Source organism: Calliphora vicina, chromosome 3 (genome assembly GCF_958450345.1).
Source record: "Calliphora vicina chromosome 3, idCalVici1.1, whole genome shotgun sequence".
Lineage (NCBI taxonomy): Eukaryota > Metazoa > Arthropoda > Insecta > Diptera > Calliphoridae > Calliphora > Calliphora vicina.
Genome location: NC_088782.1, coordinates 124,214,825 through 124,234,190, shown reverse-complemented (window position 1 = coordinate 124,234,190; position 19,366 = coordinate 124,214,825). Strand labels below are relative to the sequence as shown.

At 25.4% G+C, this 19,366-nt stretch overlaps 1 protein-coding gene across 4 annotated transcripts in view; it reads left to right on the top strand.

The window, feature by feature from the left end:
• The window catches only part of Eip75B (Ecdysone-induced protein 75B), a 254,158-nt gene extending 235,545 nt beyond the window's left edge, over window positions 1-18,613 (top strand). For 3 of the 4 annotated variants that reach the window (XM_065506350.1, XM_065506351.1, XM_065506349.1), the window contains 2 exons: window positions 8,911-9,149; window positions 14,568-18,613. In XM_065506350.1, coding sequence (XP_065362422.1) covers window positions 8,911-9,149; window positions 14,568-17,180 — 2,852 coding nt within the window. In that variant the 3' untranslated portion in view covers window positions 17,181-18,613. Of the gene's footprint in view, window positions 1-4,441; window positions 5,572-8,910; window positions 9,150-14,567 lie in introns of those variants that run through there. The other variant, XM_065506352.1, reaches the window with a different exon arrangement.
• Window positions 18,614-19,366: the final 753 nt, after the last annotated feature.

Here is a 19,366-nt window from a genome sequence, read left to right as displayed (position 1 = left end):
AAAATTATATATACTCATTATTTTTTTTTTTTTAAATTTTTGTTTTTTTATAAATCATTAAAAAAAGTTAAGCTTTTATTCTAATCTTGCAATTTGTTTATATTGATAATATTTTTTTTTGCAAAAGCTTGAAATGAAATCTTTTTTTTTTTTTTTTTTTTTTTTGCTACATTTGAGCCTTAGTAATTTCTTCCTAACTTCTTTTGTAAAAACTCACATTTAACTAATTTTTAGAAATTAAAAAAAATTTTGGGAGAAAAAAATATACCTCAATTTTTTTTTTTTTTTTTTAAATTGTTTTATTTTTGATTTAATTTTAATTTTTATATTATTAAATGTTTAAGTATTCAAGATTTTAAATATTTAGGGAAAAAAGCGGTATTTTTTAGAAAGTTTTTTTTTTTTTTTTTGCTGAGCCTTAAAAAATTCTTCCTATTTTTTTTTGGAAAAATCTCACATTTAAGTAATTTTTGTTTTTCATGTTCTTTGCACTTTAAGCTTTTAAAAATAAAAAAAAATTCTTTAAAAAAGTTTAAAAATTTTAATGAAATTTCTTGATTTTTTTTTTTTCAAATTTTCTTGAAATATTATTCTTCATAACTTTTTATTTATCTAACAAAAATTGATTAATTTTAGTTTTCTTTTTTCTTTGGTTTTTAAGCTTTCGAAAAATATAAAAAAAGTTTAGAAATTTTAAGAAAATTTGATTTGGGAAAAAGTTTTATGCCTTTTTTTTTGAAAAATTTCTTTATTCAAAATTGAATTAATTTTAATTTTTATATATAAAAAATCCCCTATCCCAAATACATTTTAATTTTGCAAATAAAACTATTGCCAAATATGTACAAAACAAAAGCAGCATAAAAATGACATAAAAAGAAATCCATCAAAAAATAAAATAAAATCATTGACTTACATTTGGTGTATTTGTATGATTTTTAAATTAAGCGTTTTATTTTCTACGAAACATTTCAAAAACGATTGAATAATTTATTTATAAAATTTGAATAAAGAAACAAAAACAAAAAAAAACACCGTTAAACAACAACCCAAAAATTGCTACACTTCATAAAATAAAATAAAAAAAAAATTGGTTTTAAATTTAAATCAACAAGAGACGTGTGTTTCTACGAAATTTTAACTATAATGGTCATTGAACTCAAAGTAATGAGGGCAAATCACATAAAAAAAACTTGAAACTTTTTCAAAAACAAATACATAAACATTTAATAATTATAGTTTCATCAAAAAAACACCAACAAAATGATGAAAGCAAATGTGAAAAAAAACACTCAATGTGTAAATTTTTTTTTTAACATTTTGTTTAATGATGCGAAAGTAAAAGTGAAAGTTTTTTAGGTTTTTTTTTCTTCATTTCTTATATAGTTTTTTAAATTGAAACGTGTTTTGTTTATTTAACTTTTTTTTTTGTAAAATTTACTCTAGTAATAATTATTTTCTGGGCTGTTGTATTATTGATAAAAGTCATTGACTTTGTTTAAGTTTCTATTTCACTTAAAGAAACTTGGCTATAAAAATAAAACAATTTCACTTTCACTTGTTTATTTTTAAAAGAAATTATCAAGCCAAGTTAGTTAGTTAGTTTAGCTACTGTTGTTTATTGTTTAACCTGAATTTGTCTTACAATTATGTACAATTTATGGTTACAAAGCAGCTGAGTCAGCTTTCTTTGTTATGAAAAGTAAAACAAAATTAATTACTTTGAAATTAACAAGAAAATAAAACAATTTTTAAAAGACAAACAAATTTAAGAATTTTCCTAGATTTTCAAAGTTTCATAACTTAAAAAAATTTCAAACAATTTCCAAGATTTTTCATAAACTGAAAGCTAACAACTTAACCTTTTAAAATTTATAAAAACAAATCAAAAAATTTCAGTAAAAAACTCCTAAAATTTTAATGAAAATTCTAGAAAATTTCAAAAAAAAAATTAACAAATTTCATTAACAAATCATTAAAACTTAAACTTGTGATTTGTCCTTAAGTCTTGTCAGCTCATTATGTATATCATATACACATAAAATTAACCTTAAATGTTTAAAACATATCTGATGATCACATATTAACCTCATATTTCACACATAATAATAAAAATAATGAAAAACGAACCTACATTGTTTTTACAATACAAACATATTTGTTCAATGTTTAATAAAAACAATTATTTACTTTAAAACAATTTGTTTATTTAAAAAATTTACAATATGTTGTTGTTGTTGTTGTTGATATTTTCATATACAATTTCTGTTTGCAAATCAAGCAAATTAAGTCATTGAACCCAAGGCAATTCTCTACACAATCACACACACAAACCAAAGCAATAAACTTTACCCTCGTTCTACTTTTAAATACATTTACACACACTCTTATTTAGACTCATCAACAAAAAGGACAAATTTAATTAAACCTAAATAACAAAAAAAAATAAAAATTTATTTAAATTAAATAATTTGCTTTTAATGAGTATGATTTTTTGGTTATTGAAAAAACACAATTGAAGTTCAAGGTTGATTGTTTGGCTTTACCTTTTTTTTCTATAATTTGTTTAAACAATTTTAAAATGACACCAAAAAAAAATCATTAAAAATTCTTAACATGTAAAGTAGAATCATAAAATTACTTAATATTCTAACATTAAAGCTTTTGAACTAATACAAAACAGAAAAAAGCTTTTTTTGTAAAGCTTTATTTTACTTTAAACGAAATACAACACTGTTATACTTATACCAAAACTTTCATGGTGAAAAGCTTTGTTTGTGTAGAAACTTTTCAACTCATGCAAGAAAAAGCTTGGTATAAAACAAAATAATAGAGCGAAATGTAAAGAGCTTGAGTATAACACTTATTGGAAAAGAGAAATTTATTTTCTCTCTTTTGAAAGCTATTTTCTCTTTTTTTTCAAGCAAGTATAAAGTAAAATGCCGGCGTTTTGGTTACAAATTTAAGGTTTATTTGGAAATTAAAATTTGTTTAATAAATTTTATAATTTTTAATAAAAATTTCATATAATTTCAAATAAATTAACATTTTTCTTGCTTATAAATTTAAAAAATAGAAATTAAAAAAAGTATTAAAAAATTTTGAAATTTTTTTAAAATTCGAATAAAGTTGGAGTATTTTTAATAAATTTGGAATATTTCTAAAGAACTTTAAAGTTCAAAAATAAATAATTTTAAATTTTATTTAAAAAAAAATCTTGAAATTTTTATAAAAAAATATAAATTTTTTAAAAACCCATTTAATTTTTATACATAGGATTTTTAGAATAATTCTGTATATTTACAACAGAATCTGAAGTTTAAGATTTTGAATTTTTAAAAGAAAATGTTGAAGGCTTTTATGAAAAAAAATTAATTTGTGTAAAAAATTTTAAATATTCTTTTATTAAATCTAGATTTTTATAATTACATTAAAAAAAAAAAATTAAAATTTAAAAAAAAGTTTTGAAATTTCATAAAAAAAATTTAAATTTTTTAAAAAAAAAAAATTAATTTTTATTCCTAGAATTTTTACAATAGATTTCGAATTTCAAAATTTTTAATTTTTATGAGAAAATTTCAAGTTTTTTAAGAAAAATTTGAAATTTGTGTAAAAAATTTTATATTTTCTTTTATTAAATCTTGAATTTAATAATGAAATTTATTATTTTTGTAAAAAAAATATTAAATTTTGGTTATAGAATTTTAATTTATATAAAAAAATTAATTTATAAAACGGAATTCATAAAAAGAATTAATTTATATAAAAAATGTTCAAATTTTTTAGAAATGTCAAATTTCAAAGACTCCCTTATTAAAGGAAATTGCAAATAGCAATGATGAACATTTTTCAATCAGACTTTTTATATTGCTGGATAACTTTGTTACTATTCAATTAAGAATTCTAAGTTTTTCCCCAAAATAAACTTTAATCTAGCTTTATTTTATGTTTTTCTTAAATATTAAAAAAATATTTACAAAAAATTTTACATTGTAAGAAAACAAAACAAAACTTTCTTAAGATTTTTCTAATTTTTTGGTTGAATTTGTCTTAATTTTACTTTAAATTTAACATAAAAATCATTAAAACCTTTAATTTGTCATTAACCAAGAAGTTTTTTATTATTACTTGTCGTCTATTTCCTAAAAAACAGCTTTTTTAAGAGTAAAACACCATTATGTTTGCAACAGAACCTTAGCAAGAGCATTAATGCTTCGTTAAGCTTCGCTCTTTTATTATTACACGACTCTTTCGTTTGTTTACATTTTGGTTCGGTAAATGGCTGGCTGGCTCTCTCGCTCTTTTAACTTAGTACTATATTAAATTACCCTTAATAGTGTGTTTGTTGTGTGTGCTTTGCTTTACTGTTTTGTTTTGTTCAAAGTTTGTTGTATTTTTTTGTGTTTTCTCTACACACCAACCAACCAACTACATGATGGTGGTTTAAATGGGAGTGCGAAGTGTTTGGTGTGTTCGTTCGTGTTGTGTTGTGTTTGGTTATTTTGAGAGTGTATGTGTAGTGTTGATACCTTTTTGGTATATTCGTAACGTGCTTAAGATATTTACAGTTAGTCGCGTTCGAGACCTTGTCGAGTTTTGTCATGTTTTTTTAAGCAAATTGGAAATAATAAATATATTTTATACACACTACTAGTAGTATAATAACAGAGCAACAACATTGACATAATCACAAGCTAAAATTTATTTAAAAGAAAAAAAAAATAAATCAAATACAAAACAACAACATCTAAAAAATAAAACAAATGTAAAAAAAAGCTGGTTTTAATGAAATTATAAATACAAAAATCTTAGTTATGAATAAACCTTACAAAGAGTAACATAGAAAAATAAAAATTTGTTAACAAAAAAAAAAAAATAAACAAAAATATTTAAAATAAAAATCTCAAGAAAATTTTTATGAATGAAATGAAAAATAATTTATGAATTTTTTAAAAAAAAAAAAAAAGTTTGGAAAATATGCAAATATCAAATAACTACAACAAACCAAAGTTTTTTTAAAATCACTGAATAAAGAAATTTTTGGATTTAACGCTTACACCCAGAGGATTACGCGCTAAAAAAAATATTAAATAAATCCAAAAGTTTACTGAAACAAAAAGTAATTCAAAGTTCCTGTTTTATAACAAAAAAAAAAAATAAATAAAAACACAAAATTTTACTAAAAGTGTTTTAAAGCAACAAAAAAAAAACTGAAAATTTTTTAAAAAGAATTTAAGAATCTAAAAATTCAATTTGTTTTGAAAAGAAAGTACCTGTTTTAATTACAAAAGAAAAATTTGTTTAAACATAAAAAAATTAAAAGAAATTTTTTTTGGAAAAAAAAAGTTTTATTAAAAAGAAAGAGTAATAAAAAATTGTGCCAAAAATGCAATAACAAAAATCTTTACCCATGTTTTAATAAAATTATTTAAACACAAATCTCTTTGAAAACCGCAAAATTTACCAAAAAATTCTTAACACACACAATTTAAAAAAACACACAAAAAATGGCTGAAGAATTACCCATTTTAAAAAGTATATTAAAAGGCAATGTCAACTATCACAATGCGCGTAAGTGTTTTAATAATATAAAAATTAAAAAAAATTTCTTGAAATTAAGTGTAATTTTGGAAAGCTTAAAGCAAAGATTTTAAAACTATTTTAATATATTTTATATGTGATTGTTTGTAGATTCTAAATATTAAAAAATCTTTTAAATAAATTTTATAATTCTAAAGTTGTAAAGGAAAATATGCTTAAGTATAAAATTGAAGTTTTAAAAATTTGAATTTTTTTAATATTTTTTTTTTAAATTAACTACAAAAATAATTAGATTTTTCATTAATTTTGTTATTATAAATAAAACTTTTTTGATTTCATTAAAATTTTTGAAAATATTTTTAAAAATCTTTAAAAAAAGAAAAAAAAGCTGGAAAGTTTCTTTATTCAAACATTAATAACTTTTTTTATATAAAAACTAGAAGCTTGATTTTTTGTGTAAGGCTAGATTACCACTTCAGCTTTTAACTTATATTCAAGTTTTGAATTAGAATGATTAAAAATTTTTATAAATTTTGTTAAACATTTTTGAAAATTTTTCAAAAAAAAAAAAAATCAAATGCTTGTAATTTGATTAACAATAAAGTTTTGTGGTTAAAACTTGTCGATTTAAATTATGAGGTGTTTGGTATTTTATGTTAGCAATATTTAGGAAATAGCTTAAATATTGCTTTAGATATGAGCCTTAGAAATTTGGACAACATTTTTTAAAAAAAAAATTAATTTTCCAATTTTAAGAGCTTCCAACTTTTTTCTTAATAAAGCTTTTATAAAAAATTCTTTTAGCAATAATTGCTTAAAGTCTTTAGATTATTTGCTGGGAAAATTGTTGAAATAGTTCAATTATTTGTTAAGTTAAGAAGCTGGGAAAAAAGTGCTAAAAAATTAAAATTTTTCAAATATTTTAAATTTTAACTTTCTTTTAATTGCAAGTGTTTGACATTGTTTAACAGAAATGCTCTATTTTTTAATAAATTAATCAAACTGATTAAAATTTATGAATATTTCTTTTTGTTTTTGTTATTATATACTTCTTTGTTTGTTTAACAAAAAACACACACACACCAAAATTTCTCTTTATTTATTTTCGTTTTTGACCAACTTTTTTTTTAAACACTGTATGTTTTCAGCTCTTTAAAGCCACCACATGAAAGTTGTCTGGTCTTCAAACATGTTTGTGTGTATGTCAGTCAGCTTGTTTGGTTAATTTGTTTTTTTTTTCATTTTGAAAAAGCGCGCTCCAATTTTTTTTATATTTTATTTCAGTTTTAACCAAGTTTTCATTTTCATTTGACCTGGTTTGTTTGCTTAAGCTAAATGGCAGCATAGTAATAACAAATAGTCATAGTAAAAACTCTTGTAGTATTTGATTTGTATTGTAAAAGCCGGCTTTTGTATGGCAAGCATGAAAGTAAGAAAGAAAAAATAAATAAATAAAGTAAAGAAAAGTATGTCAGTAGTACTATGATGGTTATTTGAAAGCTAGTTTGGTTTGGCATGTTTCTTTTTTTGTTGTTTTTTCTTCTTGGGTTTTTAATAAAAAGAGAGATTTCCTCTCACTTTATATATTTTAAATCAATTATTAAAAGAATGATAGAAAATTTTATTTTTATTTTATTTTTCTATTATTTTCAATCTAGTATTTCACTTTTTTCTTGTAATTAAAGCTTGTTTTTGTTTAGAAAACTTGCATATTAATTGCTTATGGTGTGAAAGAGAAATTTTGTGGAAGAAAATTATTGGAAAATCTTTATTAAATAAAAGTAAATCTTAAAATTTTTTTTGGGAAATTTGTTGAAATTTCATTTAAAATTAATTTTTATATTTTTTAAGATTTTTTAATATTGTTTGTTTAAGTTGAAAGGTCTTGTGAATGTTGTTATAAAATTTAAAAAATCTTTAAATTTTCTTGATTATTTTCAAAGTTATGAATATTTAAAAATTATACATTTAACAAATCTAGGGGAATTTGTTTACTTTTTTTTTATCGAATTTGTTTTGTTAGGTTTTTATTTTGTTATTTGTTTAAGATTTCAAAGAATTTGATGGAAAAAATTTAAAAAATTGTTGAAATTTCATTTTTTATTTATTGATTTATTTAACAAGTTTTTTAATTTATTTTAAGTTAAAATGAAAGTCCCTGTGTAGGTGTATAAATATAACAAATTTCATTTATATTGCTATAATACCAACAAAGTTGTAAACATTTTAAAACAAAGGTTTTTTTAATTTTTTTTATTATGTCAATAATAAAGCCAGAAAGGCGTAAAAATGTTTTAAAAACTTCTTTAACACAAAATCTCTAGCTAAAAAATTATATTTTATTTTTCTTCAATTTTAAAGAAAAAATGTTCAAAATTGTGTTAAAAAATTTAAAATTTTGTTTATTATTTATTAATATTATTATATTAATTACATTTTTATAATTATTTTTTATCTTTGAAAAATCGGCCTTTGAAAGACGTAAATCTAGTTTTTTTTTCTTTTTATTAACTTCAGGCTGCTCCCTTTTCTATCTTGAACCAAATAATTCTTTGCTTTAACATACATTTGAATATTTACTTTCTTTTCAACCTCAATTTCTAAACAAATCTAAACACCCAAATACTATTTATTAACCAACATTAACACACACTCTTAACAATTCTCTACTTAATTTCAAATAAAAAAAAAAGATGAAATGTAAATAAATTAAAGTACATTTTGGCATTGATAAGAAAACCACCAAACAGCTTCTTAAACACAAAACAGATCTTGAAAAAACTTTCTTTCTTGTTAACAAAACAAAAAAATCATCACTCTCTCACACACTCTCTCTTAAGCATTGAAAGTAACTCAAACACAACAACAACATCTACAAAATAAACTACTTTAACACAAAAATTTTCTGGGTCATGACCTCTTATCTAGAGTTTCTAAACCAAATTTCCAAAATAAACGTGACTTTTTACTAAAAAAAAGAATCCCAAAAAAATGTGGGTGAATAATTTGTAAAAAAATAGTTTTTTTTTTGGGTTTAAAGCCACAAAAAGAGAAAGTGTAACAAGATAAAAAAAATATTAATAAAAACAATGACAGCTGTAAGCAGCAAAGATAAATAAATTTACAAGGCAATGACCTACTTAACCACATAAAAGCCTTGTTTACTTACATGCTCAACAAACTGTTACAACTTCCTTCAAAAACAAAATATTTTTATTTTAAACAACAAAAAATCAACAACCCCTTTTAACATAAAATACCCTTTTTTTTCAGCTGTTTATATATAAATATAATTTCTTAAAAAACCACCTGTTGCTATAATGTTTATTAATTATTTTTGTATTTTTTTTCTTCTCTCTCTATTTTTAGCGGTACGATTTGGTCGTGTGCCGAAACGTGAAAAGGCTCGCATTTTGGCTGCCATGCAACAGTCAACACAGAATCGTGGCCAACAGCGAGCCTTGTCCGGTGAATTGGATGATCAACCGCGTCTATTGTCAGCCGTATTGAGAGCTCATTTGGAAACCTGTGAATTTACAAAAGAAAAGGTGGCGGCCATGCGCCAGAGAGCGCGTGAATGCCCCTCCTATTCAATGCCCACATTATTGGTAAGTTTGAAAACAAAAAACAACATTTGTAACCCTAAATTTAGATAGATTTTTTGGAATACCCAGTATTTTCAATATTTTTTTTAGAATTTTCTATATTTTCAATATGTTAGGGCTATAAATGCAATTTGCTAAAATCTGCTTAAAATCAAATAAAAAATGTTCCCGGTATTTTTGGAAATCCCATTATTTTCAATATTTAATCAGTATTTTCAATATTTTGTCACAATTTTCAATATTTTTCCGTATTTTATCTGAAAAAAGCTGAAATTTTTATTTTAAAAGTTCCCATTATTTTTTTTAAAATCCCAGTATTTTCTAAATTTTACCAGTATTTTTTAAAAAATTCTGTATTTGCTGTAAGATATTTTAAATATAACAAAACTCCAAAATAGGCATAAAAATCGGAGAAATTTCATAATATTCCTTAAATTAAACCAGTATTTTTCAAAAAATCATTAAAAACTAAAACCAGTATTTTGAAAACCAGCCCAAATTTTAGATAATAATATTTTACAATAGAAATATATAACAAATCTTGATAAAAATTCTTTATATTTAAGAAATTTAAGAAAATGTCTATAATTTTCCCAGTATTTTTCTAAAAAGCTTTAAAAACTAAAACCAGTATTTTGAAAACTAGCACAAATTTTAGACAAGATCAAAATACCTCAGTAATGTATGAAAAGTTTTAATAAATAGCTTGATATTTAAGAAATATGATAAGAAATCTAGGAATTTAAAAAAAATCCTAAATTTTTTCCCAGTATTTCAAGAAATCTTATTAAAAATTGCAACTAGTGTTTGTAAATTCAACCAAAACTTTTGTTAGTAAAGAAATGCATAAATTTAATATACAATTTTTTTATAAATTCTTTTAATTTTAAAAAAAATTAAGAAAAACTTTTCCCAGTATTTTTGAAAAAAATTCTTAAAATTACTACAAATAATAGATTTTATTAGGAAATCTTTTTATATAAAATTTTGATTAAATTTGAAATTTTTTTTTAAATTTTCCCAGTATTTTGGAATACATATTTAAATTTTTTAAAAAATTTTGGATTTCTTTATAAATTTTTAGTAGGATTTAAAATAAATAAAATTTTAAATTAATTTGAACAAATAAAATTTTCTAAAAATTTCCCAGTATTTTTTAATTAGTTAAAATTTATAGAAATTAAGGAAATTTTCACAAATTTCTTAAGCATATTTGCTAAACTTGAGAAAATCTTTTATTTTGCCATAAAAAATTATACCAGTATTTTTTTAAAATTTCCCTTTATTTTTTGCAAAATCTGGGAAAAATTTTTAAATTTTCAAATATTTGTTTGAGCAGGGTATTTTTCAATTCGTTTATGTTTAAATCTTTAGTTTTTTTGGAGTTCTGGTTTAATTTTTTTTATTTTCAAAAATAAAAAAACAAGGTTAACAACTAGTATTTGTAGTCTTATTAACATATTTGTGTGTTTAAATGTTTAAACTCTTAATTTAAAGAGAAACCTTTAGATTTTCAATGTTTTTTTTTTAAGTTGAGTTTTTGAAAAGGTGTTAATCACAAAGTTTGTGTTATTTTTTTGTAGCTTATAGTTAGTTTAAGGTCTTTAAACCAGGAAATTATTGTATTTAAGCCAAGATTTTTCATTTCATTGAAAAATCTCAAAACACAGCCAGCCTTCAGTGTTTAAAATAATTAGTAATAAAATTATTTTAAAACACAGATAACTACAATAACTAAAACAAGGTTTTTCCTAAATAAGTAATACAGATATAATTAATTTTTTCTTTTTATTATTCTTATTTTTTTGCATTTGAAATGACTCAGTTTAATTTAAAAAGCAAATTGTAGGTGATTGTTTTTAACTGATTAAATTGTGATTATTTTCTAATACTCATAGAAAAATTTATTGTTGCTGTCTCTTTTTTTTGTTGTTGTTGTATAGAGAAATGTAAATGTCATGTGAATAAATAATAATAATAATAATACTTACGTTAAAGAGAATCTAGAAAAAACATATATATTTCCTCATTTATTAGTAAATATGCAATTTTGCAAGGTCGTTTAGACATTGTCATTTAAATAATTTGCTTATTAATGCTACACTATTAAAATAATTTAAATAAGGTGATTGAAAGCCAGACAAACTTTTTTTTTTTTTTTTTTAAAAAAAGTCCCTTTGTTGCACATTTCCTCTTAACACTAGTCCCCCGGTTTGATGATTTTTATTTTTTTTTAAATTTATTTTATTTTTTGATGTATCAAAGTTCTAAATTCTTTTTTGAGAATATTTGTTATTGTTATTTTTTTGTTTCTGTTTGATTGTTTGTTTTGTATAGATACGAAATTCAAGGTTAAAAAATAACACTCGTCAAGGTCGTCTGTGCTGCGTTCTTTATAATAATGAAGTGAAATAATAAAAAAAATAATGTTTCAGTTCTGACATGTGCAAATTTCATTATAAATAAAAGTTTAAACAAGAAATAAGATTAATAACATTCTAACTAAATAAATTATTTATTAATAACAAGCAACAGAAAAAAAACATGATAAAAAATTTCCTATACAAATTTGAAGAAAAAAAAATACCAGTATATTTAAACAAATAATAAAATATCTAAAATATTAAATTTTTTTTTGAATTTTTTCCCCGAAATCCCCTAATTAAAACAGCAAATATTATTAATAAATATTAAAATTTAAACCTTGTACTTGACTGTGACATTTGCAGTATATATTTATTTGTTTGTTTCAAAAACAAATATATATTTTATTTTTAAACCATTTTTTTCTCCTATTTTTTATAATTCGATAGCTTTTGGTAAATATTTACAAATTAAACAAAATATTTAACAATTAAGTTATTTAAACTGTTGCCACTTGATGACTAAAGTATCTAAACAATAGAACAATAATATTCATAAATAAATTCAACAACAAATATTAAATTGAATACCACCACAAAATCCCAACAATAAAAATGACGTTCTAACTGACCTTGGCTAAATTAAAAATAAGAATATATTTTATATTAAATGTTTATCACAAAGAATTAAACACAAAAGTAAAGCACAAAAAAACCTTTTAGGGTAAACGTGAAAAAAATAAAGGAAATACTGGGAAATTTTTGTCTCAAAAATTGTATTTTTATCAAACAATTTTTTTGAGATTTTTTTCAAGTTAGTGGTGTAACTTTTACTAGCAATTTAAAGAAATACTGGGAAAATTTATACAAATTTTTTTAATAACTTAGGTTTTTTCTATTAAAAAATATATTTTAAAAGTTTAAAAGGTTTAATAAAATTAAAGAGAATTTTTCTATAAATACTGTTAAAATTTAAAAAATACTGGTTTTTATTTTTAATTAATACTGGTATTATTTAATGGAAATACTGGGTAATTTTTTTCTTATCAAAAGTATTGTTTTTAAGACAACATTTTGCATATTTTTTTAAAAAGTTAAAAACATTTTAGCTTCAAAAATAAAAAAATACTGGGAAATTTTATACAATTTTATTTAATAACTCCAGTTTAAATAAACATAAATTAATTTCGAATAGCTGAAATGCATTTAAAAAAAATTTAGAAAAATTTTCCTAAATACTGGGATTTTTTAAAAATACTGGGAATTTTTTTTTTTTATAAACTAGGTGTTTCCTAAAAAAAAACTAGAAATTTTTATTTCTGCATATAATTAGTTTAATGTAAAGAATTTTCTAAGATTTTTTGGAACTTTCTAAATTGTTATTTAAAAAAATACTGGGAAAGTTTTTATAATTTTCTTATTTTTTAAAGTTTTTATATATACAAATTAATAACAAATAGTTTATATAACTTAAGAAAACTTAAGGAAATTTTTTCCTAATTAATGGGATTTTTTGAAAAATATTGGGAATTTTTTTGTTTTAAATTCTGATTAAAATTTAAAAAAAATTGTGGATATTTTTTTCTCAAAAAAAGCATTTGAAGCTATTGAATTTTTCTAGATTTTTTAGAAGTTAAACAGATTACTTTAAATAGCTCTATAGAAAAATACTGGGAAATTTTTTAATATTTTATTAATTTTTTTGGGTTTAAACAAATAAAAATTATATTTTAAAAGCTGCAGTGTTTTAAAGAAAATATAGCAATTTTTTTATAAATATTAGGTTATTTTAAAAAATACTGGTAATTTTCTTTTAGTAAATACTGGGTTTTCTGTTACAAAATACATGTAAGATCTTTTTAAATAGGTATTAAAAAAAAATACTGGGAAAATTCAGAAATTTTTTTTATAAATCTTGTTAGAATTTTGTAGTTTTCTTTAAATTTATTAAGATTTTATATAGTTTAGTGCAATGTTATGTTTTTTTTTCTTCTGAAAGCCCTTCAAATTGATATTTTCTAACAAATTCTATTTCCGGTTTAAATTTCACACATTCAATTTTGTTTTTTTCTTTGCATATTTTTATACCGGTCTTTATATTATTTGTTTTTGCTGTTGCTTTGATATTTCACTTACAATACCGGCAATTTGCACTTGACCAAGGCTGAACACAATTTAACGGTCTCTCTCTCTCTCTTTGCTCTGTAGAATGCAAAAACTCAATAATTTTCTTACACACACCAACCTATGTTTTCATTAAGTTTTACTATTTTTAAAGCATTCTGGCATTAGTTCACAACAATTTCTTAATAGTTGTTGTTTTCCCTGAGACTCTGCACGTGTAGTTGTGTTCATTTAAATACACTGCCAGAATTTTGTATATTTTTTTTTTTATATAAATTTCAAGGTTAATTTTATATAGTTTTTTTTTTTTTGCTGTTGAGTTTTTCAATTTTATCTATTATTTCAAAAAAAATAAAAAAGATTCATACTTTTGCATGTGGTGTTCTATTAAATTTAAACAAATGACGTCACATTTATTTTCTAAGTGTATTTTGCGGTAGTTTTGTTTTGTGTTTTTTTTTTTTTTTGTAGAATACCGGAAAGCAATAGTTTTGTTGTAAGCTAGAAAAAATATGATGAAATAAAAAGTTCTACCTTGAACTTTTGGGTTTATTAACCTTGACTTTACAGCCAGCCCCTCCATTCCATGCTCTTCACTGTGACATTTCATGTAAAAAGTTTAAACGCCCAACCATTTTTTATTTTCTTATTGAAATGTTGCTTTATTTTGTAGGCGTGAGTGCGGTTTTCATGATTTTATTGATATTTCTTTACAATAATTACCAGTATTTTTTTTCTGTATTGTTGTCGTCAACAAATATTGTTTTTCCTGTTGACCTTCGCGTGAACTTATTTAATATTTGTATTATTAATTTCCTTAAAACATGCAAGGTTTTTCCGCTTTAAAATATTGTAAAACAATCTGTTTAAAAGATAAGATTTTGTTTAAATGATCACAATTCTAACTTTTTGTTTTCTTTTTATTTCTTTTTAGGCCTGTCCTCTTAATCCCGCCCCCGAACTACAGTCCGAACAGGAATTCTCTCAGCGTTTCGCCCATGTTATACGCGGCGTTATTGATTTTGCTGGCATGATACCCGGCTTCCAGCTGCTTTCACAAGACGACAAATTCACCCTGCTCAAGGCTGGTCTCTTTGATGCTTTGTTCGTGCGCCTGATCTGCATGTTTGACAATTCCATTAACAGCATTATCTGCTTGAATGGCCAGGTGATGAGACGCGATGCTATACAGAATGGTGCCAATGCCCGTTTCCTAGTAGACTCCACATTTAACTTTGCCGAACGCATGAATTCCATGAATTTAACAGATGCCGAAATCGGCTTGTTCTGTGCTATTGTATTGATAACACCCGATAGGCCGGGTTTGCGCAATATTGAATTGATAGAGAAAATGTACAGTCGCTTGAAGGGTTGTCTGCAGACCATCATCAATCAAAATCGTCCCGATCAGCCGGATTTCATGAATAAGCTGCTGGAAACCATGCCCGATTTGCGTACTTTGAGCACTTTGCATACGGAGAAATTGGTAGTGTTTCGCACGGAACACAAAGAGCTGTTGCGCCAACAAATGTGGTCCATGGAGGATGAACAGCCCTCTCTGTCCAAGAGTCCGAATTCCTGGGAGGATCATCGCATGGATGTAGAGGCCAAAAGTCCTTTGGGTTCGGTGTCCAGCACAGAGTCCAATGATTTGGAATATCAAACCGCCTCTACCACCACAGCCAACCCATCACCAGCAAATTCAACGGTCAACCATCATTTGAATCATTTGCACACACAGCAAACATCTTCGTTGGCCTCATCTGCTCCCCTGCTGGCAGCCACCTTGTCCGGTACTTGCCCTCTGCGCAATCGTGCCAATTCGGGTTCGTCGGGAGACTCCACCAACGAATTGGATATGGTGGTGGGCAGTCATGCCCATTTAACACAAAACGGTTTGACCATTACCCCCATTGTCAGAGCTCATTCCCACCAACAGCTGCATCATCATTTGACGGCGGCTGCCAACAGCACTCACCGCTATCGCAAGCTGGACTCACCCACCGACTCGGGCATCGAATCGGGCAATGAGAAGAACGAGTGCAGTAAAAATGTTAGTTCAGGCGGCTCTTCCTCCTGCTCCAGTCCCCGCTCCAGTGTAGACGATGCCTTGGACTGCAATGAACAGGGCCAAAACAATGCGAATACTCAGGTTTCGGTATCCGTGTCGCCAGTGAGGTCACCCCAACCTTTAGCTCAGCAAGCCAGTTCAACGTCCAGCAACACAACGTCCGCCAGCAGCAACTCCTCGGCTACTTTGAAACGACAAATAGTGGATGATATGCCGGTGTTGAAGAGAGTGTTGCAGGCTCCGCCATTGTACGACACCAACTCCTTAATGGACGAGGCCTATAAGCCGCACAAGAAATTCAGAGCCTTAAGGCATCGAGAATATGAGTGCACGGAGGCAGATGCCAGCAGTTCAACAAATACACCGCTCTCAAATCTACCCGCCGCTGCTAGCAGTAGTCCCACACATCAACTCAATACAAACGCCCAAAGTCCCCCACCCGCAGTAACAACAAACTCCAGCATTATTAACTCAACGGGACAGAACCAGCAGCAGGTGATATTGGTGCCACAGGCAACGCATTCCCCCTCAGCACCCTTGGCCGCCTCACCGCCAGCCATTGCTCAACACCAAAGCCAATTGCACATGCATTTGACCCGACCAACACCCACCAATTCCAATACTGGTAGCATGGGCCAGCAGCAAACCTCTTCGCTGTCCAGCACCCATTCGGTGTTGGCCAAATCGTTGATGGCCGAGCCACGCATGACACCCGAACAAATGAAACGCTCGGATATTATACAAAACTATATCATGAGAGATTCCCAGCAGACGGCCTCCTCCAGCAATTCTTTGCTGGTGTGCTCTCCCCATGGTCCTGGTAGCCGCAGTCCGGCTCCTTTGCATCATCAAATGCAAATGCACAATTTGTATAACAATGGCAGCAACTCACCCAATTCCAATTGCAATTCCCCCACCACCACCACCTCGACAACAGGCATTAACAATGCTTTGGCGTCACCGCCCAGCAGCAGCCCTGCAGCGGCACGCTGGACCGGACATTCCGTTATCACCACCACCACGATAAATCAACGCCAGCAATCGGTATCGCCCAGCAGTAATGGCTCCTCCTCATCTTCCTCCTCCACCTCTTCATCCTCATCATCGTCGTCTTCAACGTCCTCCAACTCATCAGCAGGTTGTCAGTATTTCCAGTCACCCCACTCCACCTCAGCCTCGGTCTCACCGCCACGGCCCTCACCCTCACAAATGAGCACACCGCCCCGTTTGCTGGAACTCCAGGTGGACATTGCTGATTCCCAGCAGCCTTTGAATTTAAGCAAAAAGTCACCCACACCACCACCCAGTAAATTGCAAGCTTTAGTGGCGGCCGCCACCGCAGCCCAGCGTTATCCCACGGTCTCAGCCGATGTCACAGTAACAGCCACCTCCAGCAACAACAGCACTACAGCAGCCGCCAGCACCACCACCACCAACAACAACCTGCAACAGCAAAAAGTCATGCTAGAGGCGTAAGTGTAAACTAAACAACAGGGTTGCTTTAAGAGTGTGTTTAGCTAGAGAGGGAAAGAGAGCTAGAGAGAGAGCTTATTACTTAAAAAGAGAGCTAACTCAGTATTTTTGTTTTCATAAGCTTTTCTAAACAGTTTAAGCTCTCTTTTAACAAAAGCTAACTTTCTTTTTTAAAGAGTTCTTCTTTTTTGAAACAAATACATAAATTTTAAATGATCGAGACTGAATACAACAAACAAAACAAACAAATTACCATTTAAAAAAAAAACAGAAAATCATTTAACTGGAAGCCAAGGGTCTTTGGAGAAACCCTTAACAACAAAAGGTTTAATTATTTATTTAAAAAAAAACAAAAATCCTCAAAACAATTTCCTTAAATTTAAACCTTTATAATTTACAGGGGCGGGCAAAATATGTATTTTAAACCCAGACAGACAAAAAAAAAGAAAAGTTATGAAATAATTTTCTTTTTTTTAAAAAAAAAATAAATTTTTTTTGCTGTTAATTATAAAAAGAAAAGAAAGAAAACCAACTATAAATTATAAAATATTTATTGTACAAAAGTAATATTAAAAATAACAATATGCATGCAATTTAAAACAAAAAATACAACAAGAAATTGTCCTTTTTAAAGATAAATTTAATGTTATTTAAAAAACAAAAAAACAACAACAAACAAATATTTTTAAACTTTAAGCTTGTATTAATTATTAAAAATATTAAAATTTAAAAAATTAAAAAAAAAAAAATTACACACAAATTATAAATGTATTAAATTAAAATTGAGTTTTTATGCTAAAAATTTTATGATTTTCAAACAAAAAAAACCACAACAACAACTATACTTAAACAAAATTTTTAGCTTTTAATTTAATTTTTAATTTTAAGTTTTATTTTCTAAAAAAAAACACAACAACAAAATTCGGTTTCTAAAACCTGTTAAAATTTTTATTACAAAACCAACAAAAAACATTTTTTAAAAAAGATGATTTATTTAAACAAAAAACTCTGCGAGTTTAAAATTTATTTAACTACAAAAAAAATTATATTTTTTTTCCATTTAATTTAAAAAATAAAGAAAAAAGTGGCAAATATTTCTATTTTTAACTATTATTTTTAAAAATAACTTTTTTCTTAATATTATTATTATTATTAAATTTTATGTTTTGTTTTTTTTTTAATTTTTTGTTTTTTATGTATTTAATTATATTTTTATTATTATTATTATTTAATTTTAAGTTTTATGCTTTAAGTTTACTATTATTATTACCACATTTAAGTTTGTATAGAAACAATTTTATTATTAATAATGAAAAAAAAAACAAAAAACTACAAAAAAACATACAAAAAAAACCACAAAAAAAAAACAATTTCCAATTTTATTTTCTTAAATAAAATAAAAAAACAATTTTTTTAAAAATCCTACAAAAAAACAACCATGTTATTCTTTTTATTTCTTTATGATTTTGTTGAGTTAGGAACTTGGAAAATCTCTGCATCAATGTTAGACATTTTAAATTTTGGTTAATTTTATGATTTAAAATTATAATTTTTCTCAAAAAAAATAAAAATATTTCCTCTACAATGAAAAACAGTTTGCTAACACAAGTGACAACTTTAGAAACAAAATTTTGTAATACAAACATTGTCTATATTCATGGTTTTATAAATAAACCAAAAACCATTGTAAACCTTTCATAAATAACAGTTATAAACAAAATAGCAAAAACAAAACAGTTCTTCAATCACAAACATGATCTTTAACAAAAAATCAAGTGAATTAAATTTAAAATGGTGGAGTTACCAAATAATTTAGCAAAAATCAAAAAAAAAAAAAATTTTTTTTATATTTTCTAAAATTAAAAATCCACAATTTGTTAAAATTCCACATAATTTTTCAAAGACACTAAGTACAGACACCAACCCCATGTTCTTACTTACAAAGGACAAGTGTAATAGCTTATTACGCGGCCAAAATTAAAGCTATTGTAATGAAACTTGGCTTGACGCATCTTCAAGACCACTACTTTATAATAAGAAAATAAAATTTATGCCACGCCCAATTTTACTTATAAATTAAACGATATTAAAAGTAAACTTTTGATTTATCTCTACTAAAGCAATATTTTATACATTGAAAATAAGTTGTATATCATAGTAGAGCCTATCGTCCATTCTATCTCATGTAA